The 21671-nt window shown below is 37.5% G+C and overlaps 1 protein-coding gene across 1 annotated transcript in view; it reads right to left on the bottom strand.

Moving 5' to 3' along the window:
* The window catches only part of OTOGL (otogelin like), a 96134-nt gene that overhangs the window by 8562 nt on the left and 65901 nt on the right, over nucleotides 1-21671 (bottom strand). The window contains exons 37-56 of the mRNA XM_030449521.1: nucleotides 20759-21208; nucleotides 18435-19318; nucleotides 17577-17754; nucleotides 16381-16523; nucleotides 15070-15093; nucleotides 14847-14939; nucleotides 13987-14176; nucleotides 11848-12062; nucleotides 8780-8921; nucleotides 8277-8462; nucleotides 7613-7825; nucleotides 6661-6765; nucleotides 6250-6357; nucleotides 5340-5441; nucleotides 3964-4068; nucleotides 3833-3873; nucleotides 2673-2736; nucleotides 1571-1749; nucleotides 1232-1336; nucleotides 289-408 (exon numbers count right to left, since the gene is read on the bottom strand). Coding sequence (XP_030305381.1) covers nucleotides 289-408; nucleotides 1232-1336; nucleotides 1571-1749; nucleotides 2673-2736; nucleotides 3833-3873; nucleotides 3964-4068; nucleotides 5340-5441; nucleotides 6250-6357; nucleotides 6661-6765; nucleotides 7613-7825; nucleotides 8277-8462; nucleotides 8780-8921; nucleotides 11848-12062; nucleotides 13987-14176; nucleotides 14847-14939; nucleotides 15070-15093; nucleotides 16381-16523; nucleotides 17577-17754; nucleotides 18435-19318; nucleotides 20759-21208 — 3647 coding nt within the window. The remainder of the gene's footprint in view (nucleotides 1-288; nucleotides 409-1231; nucleotides 1337-1570; nucleotides 1750-2672; nucleotides 2737-3832; nucleotides 3874-3963; nucleotides 4069-5339; nucleotides 5442-6249; nucleotides 6358-6660; nucleotides 6766-7612; nucleotides 7826-8276; nucleotides 8463-8779; nucleotides 8922-11847; nucleotides 12063-13986; nucleotides 14177-14846; nucleotides 14940-15069; nucleotides 15094-16380; nucleotides 16524-17576; nucleotides 17755-18434; nucleotides 19319-20758; nucleotides 21209-21671) is intronic.

The following is a 21671-nucleotide window of genomic DNA, read 5'->3' as shown; positions in this document are numbered from 1 at the left end:
AGTAAGAGATAGCAATCAACACTTTTGATTGTTGTGCATAACTCAAATTCCACAATACTTTAAAACCAGCTATCATTAATATCCAAAAAGCCTTTCATACTTCTCACAGATAATTTGTCAGTCAAAAACTAAACAGGCACATAGAAAAGAAGACTATAAATCGCTCACTTAGATGTTTTTACTTACCACTTCTTCAGTGTAAAGAAAGTGCATGATGTATGCATCCATTCTCAAGTGTAAACCAAGGTTCAATCAGTTACTGTCACTTACCTCACTCAAAGTACAAACCTTTGTACAATCAGTGTCATTAAAAGGGGGGCAGACAACACTTGATTCCAGGATGATAGCCCCCAGAGCAGTCTTTACACACTTGTAGTTGGTGCAGTTGGAGCTCCAGGTGCTTCCTTCCTGAATACATAAGACAAAACCGTTGTCAGGAAAGACAAAAACATTTCAGTTTATCTCTCTAACCTCAAATGCTACACAAGTGCTGCCCTCATGTTGTAGCACCTACTGTAATGATGGAAAGTTTGTTGCAAACCACCCAGCTGTGGCAAAGGGAAAGACCACCCTCTGACTGCTCTGGCGGCTCCTCCTTGGAGCCATGTCCCTACTCTCCATCACACTGCTCAGCCTGCATGCCCTAGTGCAAAAAAAAAAAGCCTCTGTGGCAGAAAAGAACAGTCTGATAGTTTCTTTTGCTCTGAAAGCAATGGAAAGCATGAACCAAGTTGTAGCCGTGCCTGAATGTCCTTATATTTGGATACTGGAATATGCCATCAGGATCCTGAACCCTGATGCTTTAATTTGCACAGTTCCTTTCTGTATAAACCAGAATGAGGAGAAGAGTTGCCCTGGGAAAAGGGGGACGTGGGAGTCCTGATGTGGGCTCAGAAGCTCCCAATTCACATAAATCACAGTGTATGACTCAGAGAGACAAGAACTGCACCCTGCACTTGGAGTGCCTTGAGTAAATAATTATGTGCATATCTTTGTAGAAAAAATTAAAACCAATAGAATGAAATAAAGTATTAACCTTGTGTGAAACAGCTGGTCTTTAAATAAACATACATTTCTCCTATGATATGATATATATAGTCCCTAAGTGTGTAACCAACAGTAAGGAGGTATGAAGCAAGGCTCACAACATGAACTAAGAAGTGACTGTCAGACACCTGTTTATTGTATCCTTACAGTTATTTTCTCTCTCTCTCTCTCTCTCGGCACTTACCTCATACACAGTTAGTGTTCCATTCTCAGTATGAAAAGAGCAGGACACATTTTGACAGCTACCACAGCAAGTATGGTGACTGGAGGAAGGGATATATATTTGATGCTGGAATATATTAAAAAAAAAAAAAATTAAAAGAATTCCAAGAGAAACAAAATATTGATAGATGAATATATTTATGTATGCTGCTAGGAATTGCCTCTCAAAATTACCCTGGAGACATCATCACTGTTAAATTCTCAAGTTCTAGCTGAGCAAACAGGACTAGCAAAAATCTTCACTTTGACTTCTATCCTAATTGTGTTGTTGCACTCATTCCTGTATTTTAAGAATACTCACAGCTTCACATTGCTGAGAACAGTTCACCATTGTAAAATGCATGGCATGGTATCCGGTGTTATTATCTTTTTCTTGTAAACACTGGACAGTGTAACAAAGGTCTCCATCCAAGTACTGAATCACTGACTGCCCAGGATTCAGTACTGTGACATCTTGGAAGATGCACACATCATCCTTCTCTAACACCAAAAGAAATAAATGTTACCAGAGGGAAAAAAAAATATAATAATCAAACAAATTAACAAAATCACTATGAAGACAAAAGTAATGCAAAGTTCTATGCTCTGTGAATTATTCTAACTTTCAGAGTTGATTAGTTAAGGGTTTTAATTACCAAACAAGGGGGTGAGGAGGTATAAACCAGCTTAAGAATATTCTACAAAATGTGAAACAACTGCCAAAAGTTGAGTGTTCCTACAATGAAGTTAAAGAAGTAAATCTATTGTTCTTAAAGAGTTGTAATATTTATCATTGGTCTAAGTGCACTATGTAAATAATTTTGCACATCACAAAATGCCTTCTGTCAATTTAAATTGCATGTCTACAGTTACCTGTGTGATAATAATATGCTCAAGCTGTACTGTAAATGTGTGCATTGCTCCTGGAGGCAGTTTAGCCTGGGCTGCAGTCAGGATTGCAGCATCCCCCATGCACAGTACAGATGAAATCTAGTCTACGTGGGGTTGCAAAGTGAGTGAGAACAACACAGATCTGTTTTTAAGAGCAGGTGCCTGCCCTCATGCTGGCTGAACAAGTCTGCTGCTCAGGTGAGATGTTGTCTAATGTGTACTCACCAGTGGACTAGAGGCAATCACTCTGCTCACACTCAGCTATGGTTCACAACCTGCTACCTATCTGCCTCTCACCAGAGAGACTTTGCCTGACCCTAAAAGCATAGGCAGCTTTACACCAGTGCCAAGCCCTGCAGGACACAGCATCACATACAGAGTGGAGAGCATAATCCCATAACTGGGCAGACTCCAAAAAAAAAAACATGAAAGAGTTTTTACACTTGAGGTTATTATGGTCCTACTTCCATCTTCTTTGCATGACCTTTTTACTAAAAACTAAACCAAAACAGTTGGGAATAAGAAAACATTACCACAAAAGTAGTGAACGCATCCACAAGTGCTGGAAACACTATTATCTATTTTTTTAACTTCTCCCTGAGTATAAAAAGATAGAAGAGTTTGCAAAGTCATACACAATTAAGTGTAGTGCTAAAAAAGATTATTTTTCTCTAAAAATGTAAAATATTACTTTCATCACTTCCACTCCTCCTTTCATAAATGAGAAAAAGTGAAAAGTACTCAAGGAATGGGAGCATATTCAGAGTTATTCAATCCATTTATCTCTTTAAAGAGGAACAAAGCAGTTAATTTTCTTTAGGAATGCATATAAATAGCAGAGTCCCTAAACATCAATATTTCCTGAGACACAAAGTTATTTCAATAATAAATGTATTAGCAAAAGGGTGTCTTCTCTGGGTTGTCTTCAAAAAGACAGGCGAAAGCTATTCAAATTTGTACCCCCTGTTTAGACTGTATATTATGCACGTTAATATTATGCACTTTATATTATGCATAAAAGGAAGAGAAGGACAAACTATAGGCATATGATAGGGAAAATATTCCTGTCACTATGGTAACAAAGGGAGTTTGAACATTCAATCATCATTATTTTCCAGATCACAGCCCCCATTATGAGAAAGTATGTGAGAAGCAAAATATTTGTCTTCCCATATCAGCTAGATTTTATCATTTTAATCAAAAGTCAAAATGATTAAAAAAAATGACACAATTCTCCAGATGATGCATGTGATCATAAAGTTCATTCCTCATTAACTGTTAAAAAAATTGGGAATTATTTAAGTGGGAAAACTTCTTAGCATATTGTTTTTAGTCAACATTGAAGAGAATAATATTAGAGTTGCTTTCTTTCTTTTGACAGACAAAGTGAAATTTCCCAGGGAGCAATTGACAAAGCTGTGCACAAACTTGATGCAGTTACATGTGGCACTCAGTGCCATAGTCTAGCAACCGCAACGGTGGTAAAAGGGTTGGACTCGATGATCTCTGAGGTCCCTTCCAACCCAGCCAATTCTATGATTCTATACATGATCCACCTGGGGACTGGGACACAGAGTCCCAGCCTGCCCTTGCGCAGCCTTACCACCCTTTACAAATAATTGAAACATATAGAAGGGGAAGAGTAAGAGGGCTAAACCCCATTCATAAAAATAATCTGAAGGACCATGCTTACCAATTTACAGGTCAACATGGTGGCATTTTCACAGCTACATTCTGAGAAGAGAAAAAGAGAACTGTATTAGTCAGCTGACTGATTGTTAGTATTTGTTAAAAACAGTGACTAAGGAAAAAAGCAGTAATTACCACAGTGCCATTCTGGACAACACTGCCCAGGTATTTTTTCCTTCACAAGGATCATGTCATCTGTGCAATTCAGAGGGGGTTCAGAACAAAGATTTTCATCACAAACTAGGTGGAGGAAAAAGATACGTTAGAGAATTTACTTAAATTTATTTTGAATTTTCCAGCTTATATTTCTCTTGATAAACTATGTTTAAAACAACAACATGTTAAATAAATTCTTATTGTGTTTCTTAACCATCTGAATTATATTTGGAACTGAAAAATAAAGATTTTCAAAAGTGCTTTTTGTTGCCTCAGAACACATTTAAATTTACAGAAAACATCAGAAAGGAATCATTTAATACTCTTCCTACTTCAGAGTCACACAAGCTGATAACCAGTACCAAACTAAAATCACAGCTTTTGGAAAACATGGAGGATTTTTTTCACTCTGCTAAAAATGTGCTCTGAAACACATTTCTGTAAGCAAACTGTCAGGGAGCAACTGTCCCCTGGGATGATTCTAGAAATTAAATACCTGCCTGCCTTACCAGAAGTGGCTTGCTTGGGACCCTGAAAAAAGACCACATACTAAAATCTAACTTTCTACCTGCCAGAATTTGTCAAAAAGAATGCCAAATGCCTTTGAAGAATCTTTCATCTGGGTGCAGATGCTAGGAAAAGGAAAGGACCAAAATAAGGAACCACCTGAAATAAAAATCACTAAGCTCCAACCATAAAGACAATTTAATTGAAATTGTTCAAAGGCTGCATTTAGTTCAAGAGTTAATGTAAATTAATTCTAATATAAGTTACACTTGTAGACATTATTTAAGAACACATAGCATAATTCCAGTGTTTTATGAGGCTACCAAAGAGAGCACATTACACTGCAAATGTTCTGCTTCTGGTGGCTCATTGTTTGAATAATCAACCCAGCAATATTTGAAGCCTTTGGCCCTACTCCTTCCTCTTAAAGGAGGAAAAATGCCTAGGGAGTAATGAATGGCACAGCAGAGGAAAACCAACATGGAAGCTGCTTTATTACAACAAGCTGTTTTAATATACAAAACACCTGTATATTTATACTCCAAGGATGAGATTCAGTTCCACATTAACATATAGGTATTTAGATCACCGTGATAGTAGGTATATGCTGGCTGGGGAGCTATATAACCTCTCCAGACTCTATCGACGGGGATGGTTCGACCACTGCCCAGTAAACGAAGAACTCTGATCCTAACTCAAATGCAGAGATTCTCATTTAGATTTCTTAATCTCTACCTGAAGCCCATCCTAATGCTGAACCAAAAAAAGCTACACACATGCATATTGTGACTTTTACTAAATTTGACATGTTGTAGTAAATGTATTGCACCGACAGCAGTCAGACTCACCGCAGTAGTAACGAGGACAACAGTAATGTACAGTACTGAGGTCTACAGTGAGAATTTCCCCATCATTACATAAAGGAACAGGCTCAATACAGGATTCACAAACTGAATTATATAAAAAAAATCAGATATTTACAAAGTTTTAAATACTGAAAAATTAGCACGTGCATTCTATTTAATACATTAGATAACAAGTCATACTTTGTTACTTGAATGACAGAGATTTTATGCATTGACATACAAATACAAAAATGTAACAAAGTTTAAGTATGGTGTTCAAAATGATGTTATAAGGAAAAGATCTCAAAAACCATGCTCAGCCTGACCTGTGTGAAATCACACTGACCTCACCAAGTCCTGCATGAAGTTATAAGGTTGTCGTTTGAAGAGGAGAAACTAAAGGAGGGCTTTCAGACTCTGAGAGGGGTGGAACACAAAGGGAGGGATCTATTCCCTCCCATTTCCTGCCCATACTCTGTAAAGATCAGGAATCTCGGCAGCTCCTCTTCTTTCCACTCGCTGCTGGCTGTGCTGCTGGTCCCCTGTGCTCCTTTACCACCAGCTCCCCGTGTGCTCGTCAGAGCCCTTATCTATCTGGTTGTGTATATATATCAATATATATATTTGTATATGTCTGTATTCCTTATTACTTTATCCCTTATGTTATTACCTTTCCCCTGTGTTAGTAAATCTGTATCCAGTTGTTTTCAGTTTCCAACTTAAAGTCTCCGGTCTTTATTCCCCTTTTATCTTCCCTTTGTGGTGGGGGGGCAGAATAGAGAGTAATTCTGTCCTTAGGTTTGTGGTCTGCCCAAACTGCTAAGCTGTGACATAGGTTTAGAACTATAGACTGGGGTTTTATAAATACTTAAGCATTATTTAATTATCCATAAAAATATTAGAGGGTTTTTACCACAGAGATAAGAGAAACAACAGGGATCTTCCTGTTTTGCTTCTACAATAAATTGATCTTCTCTGCAGTCCAGTTGGGAAGCATTGAAACAAAGTGAAGGATCACATTCTGTAGGATATGAAAAAAATCATTGTCTTAAAAAGAGATACAGAAACAATATAAAATGATGAAATATAAGCTTCATCTGTTCAGTAAAACATAATACATCAAATTGACTGTAAGTCAGAAGCAACACAAAACACAAACACAAAAAAAAATTCTACAGTGTGAAAAAGAATACATTTGCTGGTGCTATTTAAATAACCCAACAATTAAATTAAATAATAAAACAATAAAAACAACTTGAAAGGTGAATTTTCTCACACATAATACAAGTGTGGAAAATAAATGTGTTTTTTTTATTTCCCTTACCACATCGGTACTGTGGGCAGCAGGAAAGAGGGTGGTAGCCTACCACTAATTTTTCACTGGGTTTGCATGTTGGAATAATGGTGTCACATAATGACATGTTACATTCTGTGGGAAAAAAAAAACAGTTTTTACATACTTGAACAGATACAAATGCAATAGCTCAAGATACCATCTAGTATAGAGATACACAGCTCAAGTCAGCTTAAAGTGCACTCCATGCCATCATGCAGAGCTCCAAGCTCAGCCCAAGGCTGGTATAACTCCATTCATGTGGCATTGTGCAAAGACATCAATAACCATCTTAAAGGAGGTATTTACTTGCTCTGCTTCCTGCACATGAAGCTAGCTAAAATGTCTCAGCAAAGATACTCCTAAACTAATTGACAATATGATGCTGGTTGCAGGTGTCAAACTAATGAGCAAAAGTACCAGAGCAGATGGATCATTGTTTCTCATTTTCCTTGAGGATGTTATGATGAAATAAGTATCTTTTGCTTAACATTTTCAGAGTAACAAGCTTCCTCCTTTCTCTAGCAACCATGGCTATACAGAATACTAGAACTGAGCAAGCAGCTTACTGAATACTGAAGTAGGTCAGAGAATACTGCTCTGGGCACCAAAGCGCTAGTAAGAATAGAACTACCCTAAATACCAAGGTTTTTCTGTCATCAAGTATTTATCAATTTCTTTTGAAATACCACCTAAGAGCTCAGAAATTAATTTTCAACAGAAGTTCTGTTTCACTAGCATATTTCTATGGGGAAAAAAATTAAAATTTACTCTGTGAGTTCATACAAAGAAAAGCCTGTTTCGCTGGCCCAACCAGCCACAAGTACCTAAAAATCACATCTGAAAAATGTTACCATGAACCCTGTTTAACGATTGTCATCTACAAGTGAATGTCAAGCACTTACCTTGTATTTCTGTCACTGAAAACAAGTGCAATACTTACCACAAACTTTCCTTGGGCAGCAAGCTTCCTCTTCCATGACATGGACAATAACTTCCTCTTCTCTTTCACAGACTGTTGGAGGATCCTCAGTGCACTCAGGTTCTATAGCAACAATGCTTCCATTTTCTGAACAGCTGTACATGCAGCAGCCTCTCCTGGACTCATTCCAGATCTCCCCAGGGGAACGGGGTTGTCCTTTGTTATCTGTACATGCTGGGGGGAAAAAATATTATGTCATTTCTACAGGAAGATTGTAAAGATATCCTGCAAGCAACTATGAATTATTTAAGATTATTGCCTAAAATAAGAGAGCTGTGGAGCATTACAGTCAAGCAATCCAAGAACAGATGACGACCTTAACATGGACAAATGAACAAATGCTTTGCTGTGGGTGAAAATAAATACTGAGCGCAAGGGAAAGAATGTGCAAGGAAGAAAGCCTGGGAGCTGGGCAAGAATGACCATCATTTTTCCTCAACAGAAGTATCTCAGCACAGGGCTTTGAATCCAAGTGAGCTGAAGCACACACTGCTGTAGCTCAAGATGAAGCCAGGCTCTGCTGAATGGAGAAGTATCACACTTACACTTTCTGAGGCGTGACACAAAACTGAGCTGCAGTTAGTATCAGTGTATCTGCAAAACTATTCTGTCCTGCTGCACTTACTACATTTTTCTTCTGGTATACAGAGGTCAGAGTCTGTTCTATGCAGAATAGTGCCATTTTTACACAGACAGTCTTCTCTTAAGTAGGAACAGGGAGAATCTTCATAGAACCATTTATTCAAGCATGTCTTGGCTTCACAAGGTTTCACACAAGGCTGGTATTCCTTGCCCTCAGGACAAGTCAATGCTGGAAATCATAAAAACAGGACACTGAGTGCTGCTGTTACTCTTTCAGCCTTTCATTGAACAAACAGAAAAAGTGATTTTATCATATAAAACACACATTTATATTTTTAACTCTAGGTAAGCAACTCATTCAATCAAGACTAAAAATGATTCATGACACTTTAACATCTTAAGAACTCTTACCCTGATTTACTAATGCTGTGATAGAATGAGATGGTACTTACAGTAACAGTAGGAAGAAATATATTTTTAACTCATCACTAAACACTACAGCAGTATATGAACACATTGGGGTGTAGTACATGGCAATCTGCTTACAACAGTAATCAGGTGTCCTCCATTTAATGCAGATGTTGTGTTTGTTACATAAAGCCACATATACAGAAAGTGCATCACACTCATAATTCCAAAAATAAGTGCTGTTGATCCACATCTTCTCACAAAACTCCTGTGGTGACACCTATGAACATATTGTAATTGTGACTTAACAGAAGAAATTTCTGTATTTAAACTAAATCACTAATTGCATGACATAATACAGCTGCAAGGGAAAAAAATCACAAGCAGTGTCTGAAGTGAAAAATGCCATTTTTTTCCAGAACACTCATTCAGCAAAATTTAAACTGCTAGAATTTTTTATGCTCACTAGCATGCACAGAACACGGTTTTAATGAAACTGTCACACTACTTACAAGAACTTTTGCAGTATAGTCCTGTTAGCTAAAAGTTAACAATCTCATCTTAATCCATGAATACTTGCTGCAAAGGAATTATTATGAAGTGCTCTTTTTCTGTGTCTATAGAACCCAATAGCCTTTATATAGAGAATATATAGTATATGTATACTATAAACTATATATATATAGTATATAGGATAAATAACAAGGTGGGTAAAGCTAGATGTTGTTTCATTCTGCCTGTTCACTGCTGTGCTGCAGCCCATCTTTCCTCATGGTTTCAGCAAATCTTCAAGCAGTTGCTGGCTTCACCACAAAGTTCATTACACTGATGGTTCTGCTATGTATCCTTCTCCAGTTGCTTTATGCCTGTGAAGCACACAGTATGCTCCATCTGATCTGTCTCTGCCAGCATCGTGTGTATGAACCAAGTGCTTGGCAATTTTGATGCTATGTCAGGTTGTGCTATGAACAGGAAAAAATGCAATTCCTTTGTATCTGAGACTATGAAAGTTCTGGAAACATACGTGAAGCAGAAATTCTGAATTTCCAATGCCTTTTAATTATTTTTAAATGAGATATGTCAGAACAACTATGAAAAGCATCCTGATAGCCATTGGTGCTATTCTCCCTTCATGATTCCAAACTGCTTACCACTGCTACCTCCCATTAACTTTCTGTAGCAAATATCTATTAATACTTCATAGAATCATAGAATGGCTTAGGTTGGAAGGGGCCTTAGAGATCATCTACTCCAACCTCCCTGCCCTGGGCAGAGAGACCTCTCAAAAAGCCTCATCCAGCCTAGCCTTGAACACCTCCAGGGAGGGCATCCACAGCTTCTCTGACCAATCTGTTCCAGAGTCTCACCTCCCTTGTACTAAAAAACTTCTAAGATCCAGTCTAAACCTGTTCTCCTTCAGTTTAAAATCATTTCCTGTTTTTCTGTCACTGGACACTCTTCTGAAAGTCCCTTTCCATCATTCCTGTAGGTTTCCTTTAGGTACTGGAAGGCACCTATAAAGTCTCCCTGGAGTCTTCTTTAGGCAGAATAATCCCAGATCCCTCAGCCTGTCCACATAGCAGAGGTGCTCTAACCTCTGGATTATCTTTCTGGCCCTCCTCTGGACTCATTCCAGCAGGTCTATGTCCTTGTTATGGTGGGGACACCAGAACTGGGTGCTGCATTCTAGGTGGAGTCTCACAAGAGCAGAGTAGAAGGGGGAGAATCACCTCTCCTGACCTGCTGACCATGCTCCTCTTGATGCACCCTAGAATATGGTTGGCCTGAGCTGCATGAGTGCACTTCTTGTCAGTCAACACCCCTGAGTCCTTCTCTTCAGTGCTACTTTCAATCCACTCTGTACTCAGCTTGTAATTGTGCCTGGGAATGGTCTGACCCAGATGCAGGACCTTGCACTTGGGCACTCTGAACCTCATGCATTTTGCACTGTCCCATTTCTCAAGCCTGTTAATGTCCCCCTGGATGGCATTCCTTTCCTCAAGTGAACCCACTGCACAGCTTGGAGGCATTGGCAAAGTTGCTGAGGGTGCACTCAACGCCATTGTCACTGACAAAGATGGCAAACAGCATTGGACCCAGAACAGACCCCTGAGGAACTCCACTTGCCACTGTTCTCCAGATGGATATTGGGGTATTTGCACTCTTTGAGTGCAACCTTCTAGTCATCTCCTTATCCACTGAGTAGTCCACCCATCAAATACATGTCTCACCATCTTAGAGACAAGGATGTCATGTAGGACAGTGTCAAATGCTTTGGACAATTAAAAAAAAAAAAAAAAAAAAAAAAAAAGCTCTCTGTAACCACTTCCTTTCAGAAGAACTCCCTCAATTTTTTTCTACCTGGGGAAACTGAGGTGAGAGGTCTTGGGAGCTTGAATGAAGGGGCTCAGCTGCTTGCAATGACTTTAACAGTTTTGGGCTATGATGGAAACCAAAGAATAACACAACACAAACCAGGGGTGGAAAGACAGGCAAGTGAAATGAATCAGGAATATAGACACATATATCTCTGATACAGAAAGTGCCACTAGATTAATTAATCCCTTTTGTTTTTAATTAAGCGGGAAATTTAAGTCAGACCTCAGAGATTTGGGGCTTCCACATCTTGTGTTCTAGAAAGCAGCTGTGCTACACTGTCTACCTCTAGTGGTAGCCTGCATGCTACAGCAATATACCCATTAGAAAACAGTGTCCAGGAAAAAAATTATAAGGATTTATGGAACGAATGCTACCAAATTGTCAACTCAGATATTGACTATGGCCAAATTTGTTTAACTAAATGTTTCTTTAGTTAGATTAGTCTCTTAATCTGCATGAGTTGATGTTTTTGGCAGCAGAAGCACAAGGCTTTCTTTTCAGTGACCCACGTCAAGCACTTCTTGAAAGTAAGTCTTTTGGAATGCATTTGTGTTGATATGATCTGGTGTCTCCCCTTTGAGCTTTGCTTACTAAATTATTTAAGAAGCAGCATAATAGCACATAAATCTACATGGATGTCCCTTTATAATGGACAACATGGCAAATGTATGAAAACTATCATGACAGATGTATTAAAGCCACCCATGCAGTTGTCAGATGATGAAAAGAAGCAAAATATAAACAATGTGCATATATATCTCACTCTTTTCTTAACCATACATCTTTCATTTAATTTGCACCTGGAATTCTCTGATCCTCATACTTACTTTCTTGTGACAAGGGATGAAAATGCTTCTGTTTAGCAGTTCCATACAATATGTGCAGTTATCTTCAGTACAGTTTCTTACTGGCCTCCTGGTTGTTACATCAAGTGATTTCTCAATTTCCCAACTCTTAATGAACAATTCAATTTCCTCCATGTTTGTAATTACGGTCCTGTTTTGCATTTTCAGGTCATCAGTAGGATCTCCATTGCACACCCCTGGAGACAGGGCATCACATTCAAAGCACAATAAAACATGCCACATTACTTCCTTACAGAAAGAAAAGTGCACTTGGAAAGGTAAGATTAATCTTGTATCAGGCTCATCTGTGAGACTTAGAAAGCAGCTGTACTTCCACTGTAGCTTCACCTTTCTGCTTGTGATTTTAGTTGTCAGCTCAAGAGCTTAGCAAAACTAGCAGATCATAAAATGGAAGTCATTCTACTTTTCCCAACAATTAACTTTTGAAAAAAGCTGCTACCAAAAGGTGCTGTTCCATGTAGCAAACTCACAGACATGGCACCATATTCTGATCTCATTCTACTGAACAGCAATCATCTCCATGGGAGCAAATGTACATGACTTTCACATCATTATCACTGATGACTTGACACTGTATTGAAACTAAATTGAATGTCTAAATGCAAGAATTTATGAAAGGAAACTGTTGATGAACAAACTGATTTACCTGAAGAAAATATTTTTCTTACTCAATCTATTATCATGGAACCACTGAAAAAATACCCCACCCAAGCCCATAACATCTATTGGCTACCTGAATGCATCAATGTATGTATTAAGGTAATTCATTAATGAAAAATATAATTCCTGGAAGCACATAGCAGGTCATTAATGCCAAAATGTTAATCTTCATAATAGCATTTTGCATCCGAGGGACTGATTAGACAAAATGCCTATATTCTTCTTTTTTTTTTTTTTTCTCCACTTTCCTTCTGCATTGCTAACCACACCCTAAGTCTTTGCCTCTGGGCTCCCAGCATCCTGGCACTCTCCAGGGTCCTTTGTTAGATTTGGGCTAGCCCATGATGACAAGCTGGTATTCTCTCAGGTGGCATGAAGAAACCCAGATTATGTTATGCACGTTGTATGATAAGAAGCATTTGGCAGTAGCACTGCTTTCTAAGATTCTTAATGCTTCATCTTCTTGCTGCCATCCTAATGCCATGACAGTCTGTGGTGGCAGTAGGATTTGTAGAGCCATACTAGAGAACTGCAGAATCAAAAAAGCTTTAATGAAAAGCCAATATAGCTCGTGGTCCCACAATTTTTTTCTGTGTGAGAGGGAAAGGTTATGAAAATCCCAGAAGAGAGAGAAAAATGACATAATAGTCAAGAGGCATTAATGGAAGCTTTACAATTTACTGGAAAATAACAACACTTCACAGCAGAGGCTGGATTTGTCTGCATAGTCTTCCTCTCTCTGTCTTTTTGTGGCAGAAAGTGTAACTGTGCTTTGATATATATATACATATATATATGCTTCCTACACTGACCTCATCTGTATGTTTTTCAGCATGCATAGAGAAAATGGCATGACACTGGGAAAAGATAAGGTACATGCCAGTGCCAACATTTGCCTTCTCTCACTGAATCCAGAACTCACCTTTTTTACAAGCAGAACATAGCAATAGATTTAAACGCTTGATTTACTTATATATATTTAAACCATACCTGAATTGCTTTGTTTGCTTTTAAAACTAAAAGCAGTTTAAAAGATTATAAGAGTTCATTTTCCTGTTCAATATTGATTAGATTCTGTAAAATTACAATGCCCCAGAAAATGAACACTTATGACATAAAGTTAACATAGTTAAAGTTTTAAAGTAACTCTAAAATACCTGCTTACACTTTTCCTTACTGATCACTACTTGCTCTGCAAGCCACTTTATTATCAAGCAGTGCTTTGAAATGGAATTACTGATTTTTTTTTTAATTATTAGCTAATACAATTTCATAAGCCCATCTCAAACAGGATTGTCATAAATTGTTTATGAGGGTCACATTTTTTGTGAGGGTCACAAGGAAAGCTATAGTGACAGCAGGCCACAGACACAAAAGAGAGATGTACATTTTACATAGGAAATGGTTAAAGAAGAAAAAAAATTGCCACCATAGCCTCACCACAAAGCCCTTCTGTCTTCACCGATGCGTTGGAGTGTAATGCATACTGTATATCTATGATGCCTGTGACATGGGCCCACCTGATGCTAATACCAGTTGGGGTATTGATGACATACATTGCACCAGTATCCTGAATACTCAGTCCTTCTTTTGAAAAGGGTAATGATGGAATCACAGAATCCACTACTACCTAAAAGAAACCAAATACATTTATTCAGGGATAAACCAGATTGTGAGGATGTATTTTAGATGGCTTTACATTATATAGCAAGATATTTTTTAAAGCCTCTGCTATTTACAGAAATAGTCACAGTGCTTAAATCATAGGGCTTCCCATCACTGCCACTTCTTATAACTGGGAATGAAGTAGGCATGAGGAAAAAAAATAATGATACGGAAATATTATTTAATTAAGGAAGCAACACATCTTACTTATCACACATCATATGATAAAATAGAACAAAAATTCATTCCAGCTATTCAATGTTCTCAGTTCTGAAGAGCTATTGACTAGCAGGAAAAGCACCTTAAGTATTTATCACATTGTGGAACATTTCTGTTCAGTCCTAGATTTTCTGGAAATATATCTCAAATATAAATGTTTTTGCAGCTTCTTTAAAATCTTGAAAGAACTTTGAAGTGTCATTTTGGATAATGACATATAAATGAAGTATAGTATCAGAAATGTATACTTTTTTGCCCCTAGCACACTATGAAGTACTGGGAGCCTGAACTGCAAAAGTAATCTTGATCCTATTAGTACATTCATTATAAATCCAAGCTATAGCATTCTACAACAGAATAGTTCTCCACCTACCTTTTAAGTGTACACACAATATATATTAGTGATATTTACTTACTTTTCTTGCTAAACGGTTGATAAGTAATTTATATGTGTGTGCTGTCACATTTAATTTCTTAAAACAGAGCCCTGAAGTGCTTGCAGGGGGAACCTTGAAAGAAAATTGACAAAAAAGTTTAGTTACTATTGTTTTTCTAACTCTATATCAGTGCTATAGGGAATCTTTCCAATATGTGTTATGTTAATGTATTTTATAGTTAGTAAAATAAAAAAGTACTCACTAGTTTTCTTATTGAATTTGCACTCTGGAAAACATTAAAAAATAGATTAGAAGGGTAATGACAATCAGTAGCATTCTTATTTGGCAAAAATAGGGTGGCAGTTTCCTTTGTGTTTGTAGTTCTTCTACAATCAGCTTAATACATTATTGTAAATAATAGAAAGTACACATTTCCCAGATAATGCAATGCACCTTTCTATGAGCTATTTTTATAAACTTGATTTAAGTGTCAAAGATTCAAATCAAAAGAGTTTACATGGAAAATAATTCAGAAAAGATAACACTATGATCTGAACAAGCTGAGTTAAAAATACATAGAAATACAACAGTCATTTAAATAAAATCCCCTGCTCTAAGTCTGATAAAACTTCTACTTTACCAAGGCCTCTTTCTGCACAAGATTGCAGCTCATATATGCCATCCCTCAGCTGACTTTTAACTAAACAGCTTTAACATTGACAGCAACACATCACCAGCGTGGTAAGATTCAGCATATGCTGTAAAGCCCTTTAAAAAAATATTTCTCAGAGAATTACAGCTGCAGACTTCTGCCTACATGAGCTGCATTTGTACCTTTAGACTGCAGCCAAGAAACAAAGCAGAGAGCAACTTAAAAGAAAACCTCTAAAACTGTAAAAGATTCAGGACTTAAAAATCAAGCGTACAGTTGCTCAGTGAGAGTAGGTAAAAGATCAAATAAAGAGGTCAAGGAAAGAAGCCTGATGAAGTTCCTCATTGGGAATTTGTTTATCTGTAAGGCAAAGATGGAAATACAACCAAGGAGTATGTACAATGCAAAGGAAACCTACGTATACACTCTAAGGATGAGACTGACTTGACCTAAGCTGTCAATCTAAAAACAAAGTGGCTGGCTCCCCTCTGTAGACAACTACAATGAACAGCTCATTACATTAATTGTAAACTTGTTAATACCTTCTTAAAAGACTGCAGAAGACTTTTGTGACTATATAAAATATTTTAGTATTTTGACTTTATTGTAAAGTATAAATTCCAGGCCTTATGGTTTGTGCATGGAGAGCCTGAAAGAAGACATGCAGACTCAAAAGTCATGTCACCCCTGATAATTTACAAAGAATCTAAATTTAAATGTATTTATAATACAACATTTTTATTTTTTTTTATCTAGACAGCACGATTAATCATGCTCTTTGAAAATTAAGTAACTTGCCATTTGTCAATAGGCATGGATTTATGTGAAAAGTTTTAGAAATACTTCTTTGCAGAATTTCACACCTACAACACAAAAATTCAACAAACTATTACAATTATTGCAGAAACACAAGAATCTTACCTGATTAGCAGGACATTTTTCAATGTGAGCAACAATAGTTTCTCCTGGTAACTTGACTAAAATGTAGGAAGCCATATTACAGAGGGCTATGTTGTTTCCATCAAAAGTTATAACGCTCAGTTCAGACAGTACAGAACACTGACCTAAAAAAGAACTGACATTTAATGATGTTACCATACAGCCAACTACAGGGCATTTCTAAAAAATTTCTAAGAAATAAGTTTATTTATATATTGATGACCTTGCTCTGTGTACAGCATATTGAGCCATAAGCAGAAGCAAGTATCCTACGTTACTCAGTGGAAATACCTTAACCTACTGCAATGTGTCCTTATTAGGGAGAAAGTTCATATTGGTGAAAATTTTCCCTTAAGTCACAGAAATCACAGAATGTTAGGGACCTCAAAAGATCATCAAGTCCAACCCCCCTGCCAGAGCAGGGTCACCTACAGGAGGTCACACAGGAACACATCCAGGGGGGCTTTGAATGTCTCCAGGGAAGGAGACTCCACAACCTCCCTGGGCAGCCTGCTCAGTGCTCTGGCACCCTCACAGTGAAAGCTTTTCCCCATATTTCTGTGGAACCTCCTATGCTCAAGCTTGTACTGACAAGGTCAATTAATCCGTTCACTGTGACATAATATGTATGCATTAAAATATACATATTTTTGAGATACTAATAATAAGAGACTAATCTTTCCTACCTTGAGACAAATATTTAAAAGAGCAGCAATGCTGCAACGTTTTTAATATGACTTCTCTTCTTTTGGCACACATTCATCCCCCAGTTTCTGCAGTTTCTAAGTAAAAACTACAGTTAGAGCTCACTGAAATCTGGGGGTTCTCTCTTTGATAAACTAACGGTATTTGATTTGTTTTCTTCACAAAATGTTGAACTTTCAACATTTCTACTGATAGAAATTCTGAAAAGTCTCAGCTGGGAAACATTGATGTTCACATTGCAGATTTTATTTTAATGTTTTCTTTCAAAACAAAATATTTTTACTCTCTTAAATGTTCATTCAAAGATACCAAAACTTTCTGTGTGTTTCGTTCTGGTTTTGCTGGTGATGAGTGCTTTTATAGTCATTCCAGTACTCAGCCTCATATCCCCACTGTAATAAAGATTTCATTTATTTCTTGAAGTTTGCAGATCAAGGTTCTATGTTGTACTTAAAATTAAAACAATAACTTACAGGGACATTCCCATTCTGGGCAACAACTATCAGTGTTAACTTGCACTGGCATTCCTCGAAAACCACAGTACGGCTTCTGCAGGTCTTTAGGGCAGTTCTTTGAAAGATTGTATAACATCCATCTCATATTAACACAAATATACTGGCTACATTTGTCCACAGGTTCAAGGTATCTTGGCTGTCATAAGGAAAAAAACCCAACCAGAATCAACTTTGCATTCATTTCCCTTATGAAGTCAAAGCAATCACTTGTTCACTGCAATGCTCTCAGACAGAATCAGCATATCTAGGTGACCCCTCATCAGTTATTTGGGAATTACTTGCTTTTGTGGGGTTATAAGAGGTGACAATGATGCCCCTTGATTCACCCACACCCTTCCTGTTTCATCTAGTTTTGGTGGAAGATTCTATATAAAACATTATTCAGTGAGGCCACGTGTTACATTCAGTACTAATCTAAAGCATTTCAAGAAATATAGAATCATACCTTCCCATCACCTGAAACTCAAAGAAACAAATGGGAAAAAACCCAACAGGGTGAGGTTATAGAGAAACACAGTCTATGGATTATGGCTTTTTCTGCACCTCAGAAGTAATTTTTTACTATCTAAAGTTGGCACATAGCTTTAAAAGCCATTTTTTCCCAGAGCAGAATCCAAATCACAGAATACACTAGAGTGGTATAGGAGCAGTGATACAACAGTCCTCTGAGAAGTTTTATGAGTATTTTAAAATGTACAAATAAGAACAAAAATAGGAGATACTGAAAATCTCTGGTGTTCCACTTCATAACATTACAGAGTGGACTGAAAAGCAATATATTTTTTAAGAGACAGGGGCAAGTAAAATGGATCATACCACACATTCAGAAGGTGTAGACATCACTGTATGTGCCACTGTACCAAAAGAAGCCTTATCAGCTATAGCTGTTGTTTCTGTCCTTCTCTGTGGAGTTTGTGTTTCCACAGGCTTTGAAGAGAAAGGCAGAGCTGTTCCACCGCTAGAATGAGATAAATGAGTTCTGGTCTGAAGTTCTGTGGGCTCTGTTAAACTGAAATAAGGTTTAGTGGGTTTCTGTACTGGGATTTTGGACCAATCTGATGTTGTTACATCCAGGACTCCTGCAAGAGAGAGATTTTTTACTGAGGTTACGTTTCTTGAAAAATATAAACTCTGAACTGTAGATACTGTGAAATAAGGCAGGGAAGATTTCTTGGTTGTGGTTGACTTTATCTTGGTAACATTTTGCTCATGTGAAGACTGACCACTTTCTAAAATATTCACATCTGCTTCAAATGAGGTTGTGTATTTAACTTTTGAAGCTGTAGATGAGGTACTCTTCATCTGTGATAATAATGGCTTGGTACTAGTTTTTATGATGATAGCTTCTGGAGTTTCTTTAGTCCTCTGTGAAGCTTGTGTCACGGCAGATGTAAATAAAGATTTTTGTGAAACATGCATGGGTGTTTCTATGGTGGTGGGAACTGAAGTTGAAGCCATATAAAACTCCAAATTGGCAACAAAAGAATCAGTGGTTTTTGTAGGAATGCTAGAGGCTACGGGAGTGCCAGAAGCAACTAAAAAATTGGCTGAAGAGCTAGGTGGTATTTTTGCAGAAATATAAGGTGCTCTCACTGTTGTGTTCATGATCATTGGTGTAGAGGACTGAGTGATGATTCCAGCTGATAGAGCTGATACTGTTCCATCTTCTTCTGAGGAACTTACAGAAGAACTCTGCTTTCCTAGAGAAACAGTAGAGATACAAGTGGTCTTAGGAGGGAGGTGAAGACACAGAGACCCTACTGGATTGGCTTTCTAAAGTGGTTTCAGGAGTTGTAGGCATTAGTAAGAAAGCATTAAATGGATGTTTTTAGAGCTGGTGAAAGGCTAGTTGAAGGGCTTATGTTCAAAATGAACGTAGAAAAATCTGCAGAAGTTCAAAAGTCTACAAAATGGACTTTTTGAGGTTCCTCGTATATTCAGAGATAAAACTGATATTTGGGTAGCAGTTATATTTTGTGTTAATGATGTCCTACTGATTACGGGAATGAATAAAGAATGTTTAGTACAAAACGTCACCTAAGATGGTACTGATGTTGATAACAAGATTGTAAATAAAGATTATGACCTTGTAAGAGAAGGATCTTTAGGAATTAAAATGCCTGATTTTGGACCACAGGGTCAGTTCTCAATTCTTTATATGTGGACTGCTTGGGTATTCTGTAATTTCTGAAGTAGTTATTAATATAGAATTTAGAGGTAATACCAATGTCCTAAGAAGGAAAATAGTAGATAAAATGGATTTCATTGGCTTTTTAGAAATGGACGGCACTGAAGGGGAATCACTGTGTATCATATATTTGTTTTCTGTTGAGGCTTTAATTCTTATGGGCATATCAAAGATTGTTGGATTGACTGAAAGAGTGGAAGCAGCATAAGGTACTTCAGAAAGAATTCAGAAAGAATTTTGGAGGCAACAGTGACATTTGCCATAGCTTTGGGCTTCAGAAAGTGCACTGGTAGAGATACTACATGTGTTACAGAAGGACTCCAAGAAGTGTTTATAGGGATTTGAGAAACAACTTGAGGTGAAGACACAGAAATACTGCCTTTAACTAATGGATGTGTCTGCTCGGGTACAGTCAATGAAATTTCCACTGGAGATAAAAAATGGCTTTGGAGAAAAACTAGCTAAAGAGCTTGCATGTAATGATATCAGAGAAGTTTTAGATATGGGTTCTGCTGTTTCAAAATATGAAACTGTCACTAATTGAGGAAAACTTTTCTCAAAACTAGAAAATCTAGTAGTCATAGGAATTTGAGAAGCAGTTTAAATCAGTGCAGAAATGAGTGTTTGGTGAATGGCAGCTTGACCAGTGCCGGATCTAGTTCTAACAGACAATGCAGATACAGGAGAAGTAGATGTGCTTTGTGACAACAGTGAACCTAGAAGAAATATGGGTCTTGTGAAAGTTGTTCTGTCAGCCAGCAAAGCAGAAAAAGATGCTTCATCAAATACTGCTGCTCCCTTATGATGTGTGTGAAGGACTCCTACTCTTCCCAGCCCCTGCAGGCAGCTCAGAAGTGACAAAAGATGGATTGGAGGTTAAAGTTGTCGATGTTGAGGTAGGGGGAACAGTTACCAGCTGAGTGGCTGAGATTTCAACTGGAAATGGAACTACCATTAGGGAAGTGGGGGTTAATAATGCAGAATGTTGTTGGAATAGGACTTGCAATGAGCAGGGTTGTTGGAGTTGCTATTGTAATGGGTAATGTAGGAGAACTGGCAGTATGTAATGTGACTGCTGAAGCCTGAAGAGCAGTTGGAAAACCTGTTGAAGAGATGAATTTGGAAAGGACTGTAGGGCTGGCTGTGCTGTGAAGTACGTCAGAAGGCTCCACTCTACTTGGTATGGAAAATGTTGAATAGGGGGCTGCATTAGATGCTTCCAATGAAGAAAAGTCTGTAATGAACTGTGACAATACATTAATTCCCCTTAAGGTTGTGTTTTTCATGGTTATTTTGGCTGTCACACCGGTATGAGTTGATTCAGTCCCTGAAGTAACAAATGGAGGAGATGTCTGAAGAAATCTTTCCATGGTATCTGATTCTGTAGGTGTCACAGGTATGCCTAAAAGGAAAAGTGCATGTTTCACTGTCCTTTATAGATTACTGGGAGAGCAAAAGAGCAACATCTATCTCTATTCAAGTTCCATTTAAATATTAGCAAACCAGTGCATTATTTTCCTGAGAAGATAACTTGCCACTGGTTCCAGGCTGCCTGATGACTTTGAGGAACTAAACTGACTCAAGAATTTTCTAATCTTTTTTGTACAAATTAAGTAGCTAAGTTATTGTTTACGAAAACATTAATTTTTGCAGAGTAGTTTTGAAGAAACAAAAGAATTCCATGAAAAATCCAGTAAACCCAAGATAGTAAAATAGAGAATATTTGGAATAAATATCTCTTTGGTACATATGAGATAGCTTTGTGCTAGGCAAACTTAAAGAATAATGTATTTAATTCAAAACTTCTTCAATAAAATTAGAGACAGTATTAAAATGTAACTATCACGTTAAAAGAATTCTGTGTC

Source organism: Calypte anna, chromosome 1 (genome assembly GCF_003957555.1).
Source record: "Calypte anna isolate BGI_N300 chromosome 1, bCalAnn1_v1.p, whole genome shotgun sequence".
Classification (NCBI taxonomy): Eukaryota; Metazoa; Chordata; class Aves; order Apodiformes; family Trochilidae; genus Calypte; species Calypte anna.
The sequence above is the reverse complement of the archived record's forward strand: the minus strand, read 5'-3'. Positions and strand labels throughout refer to the sequence as shown.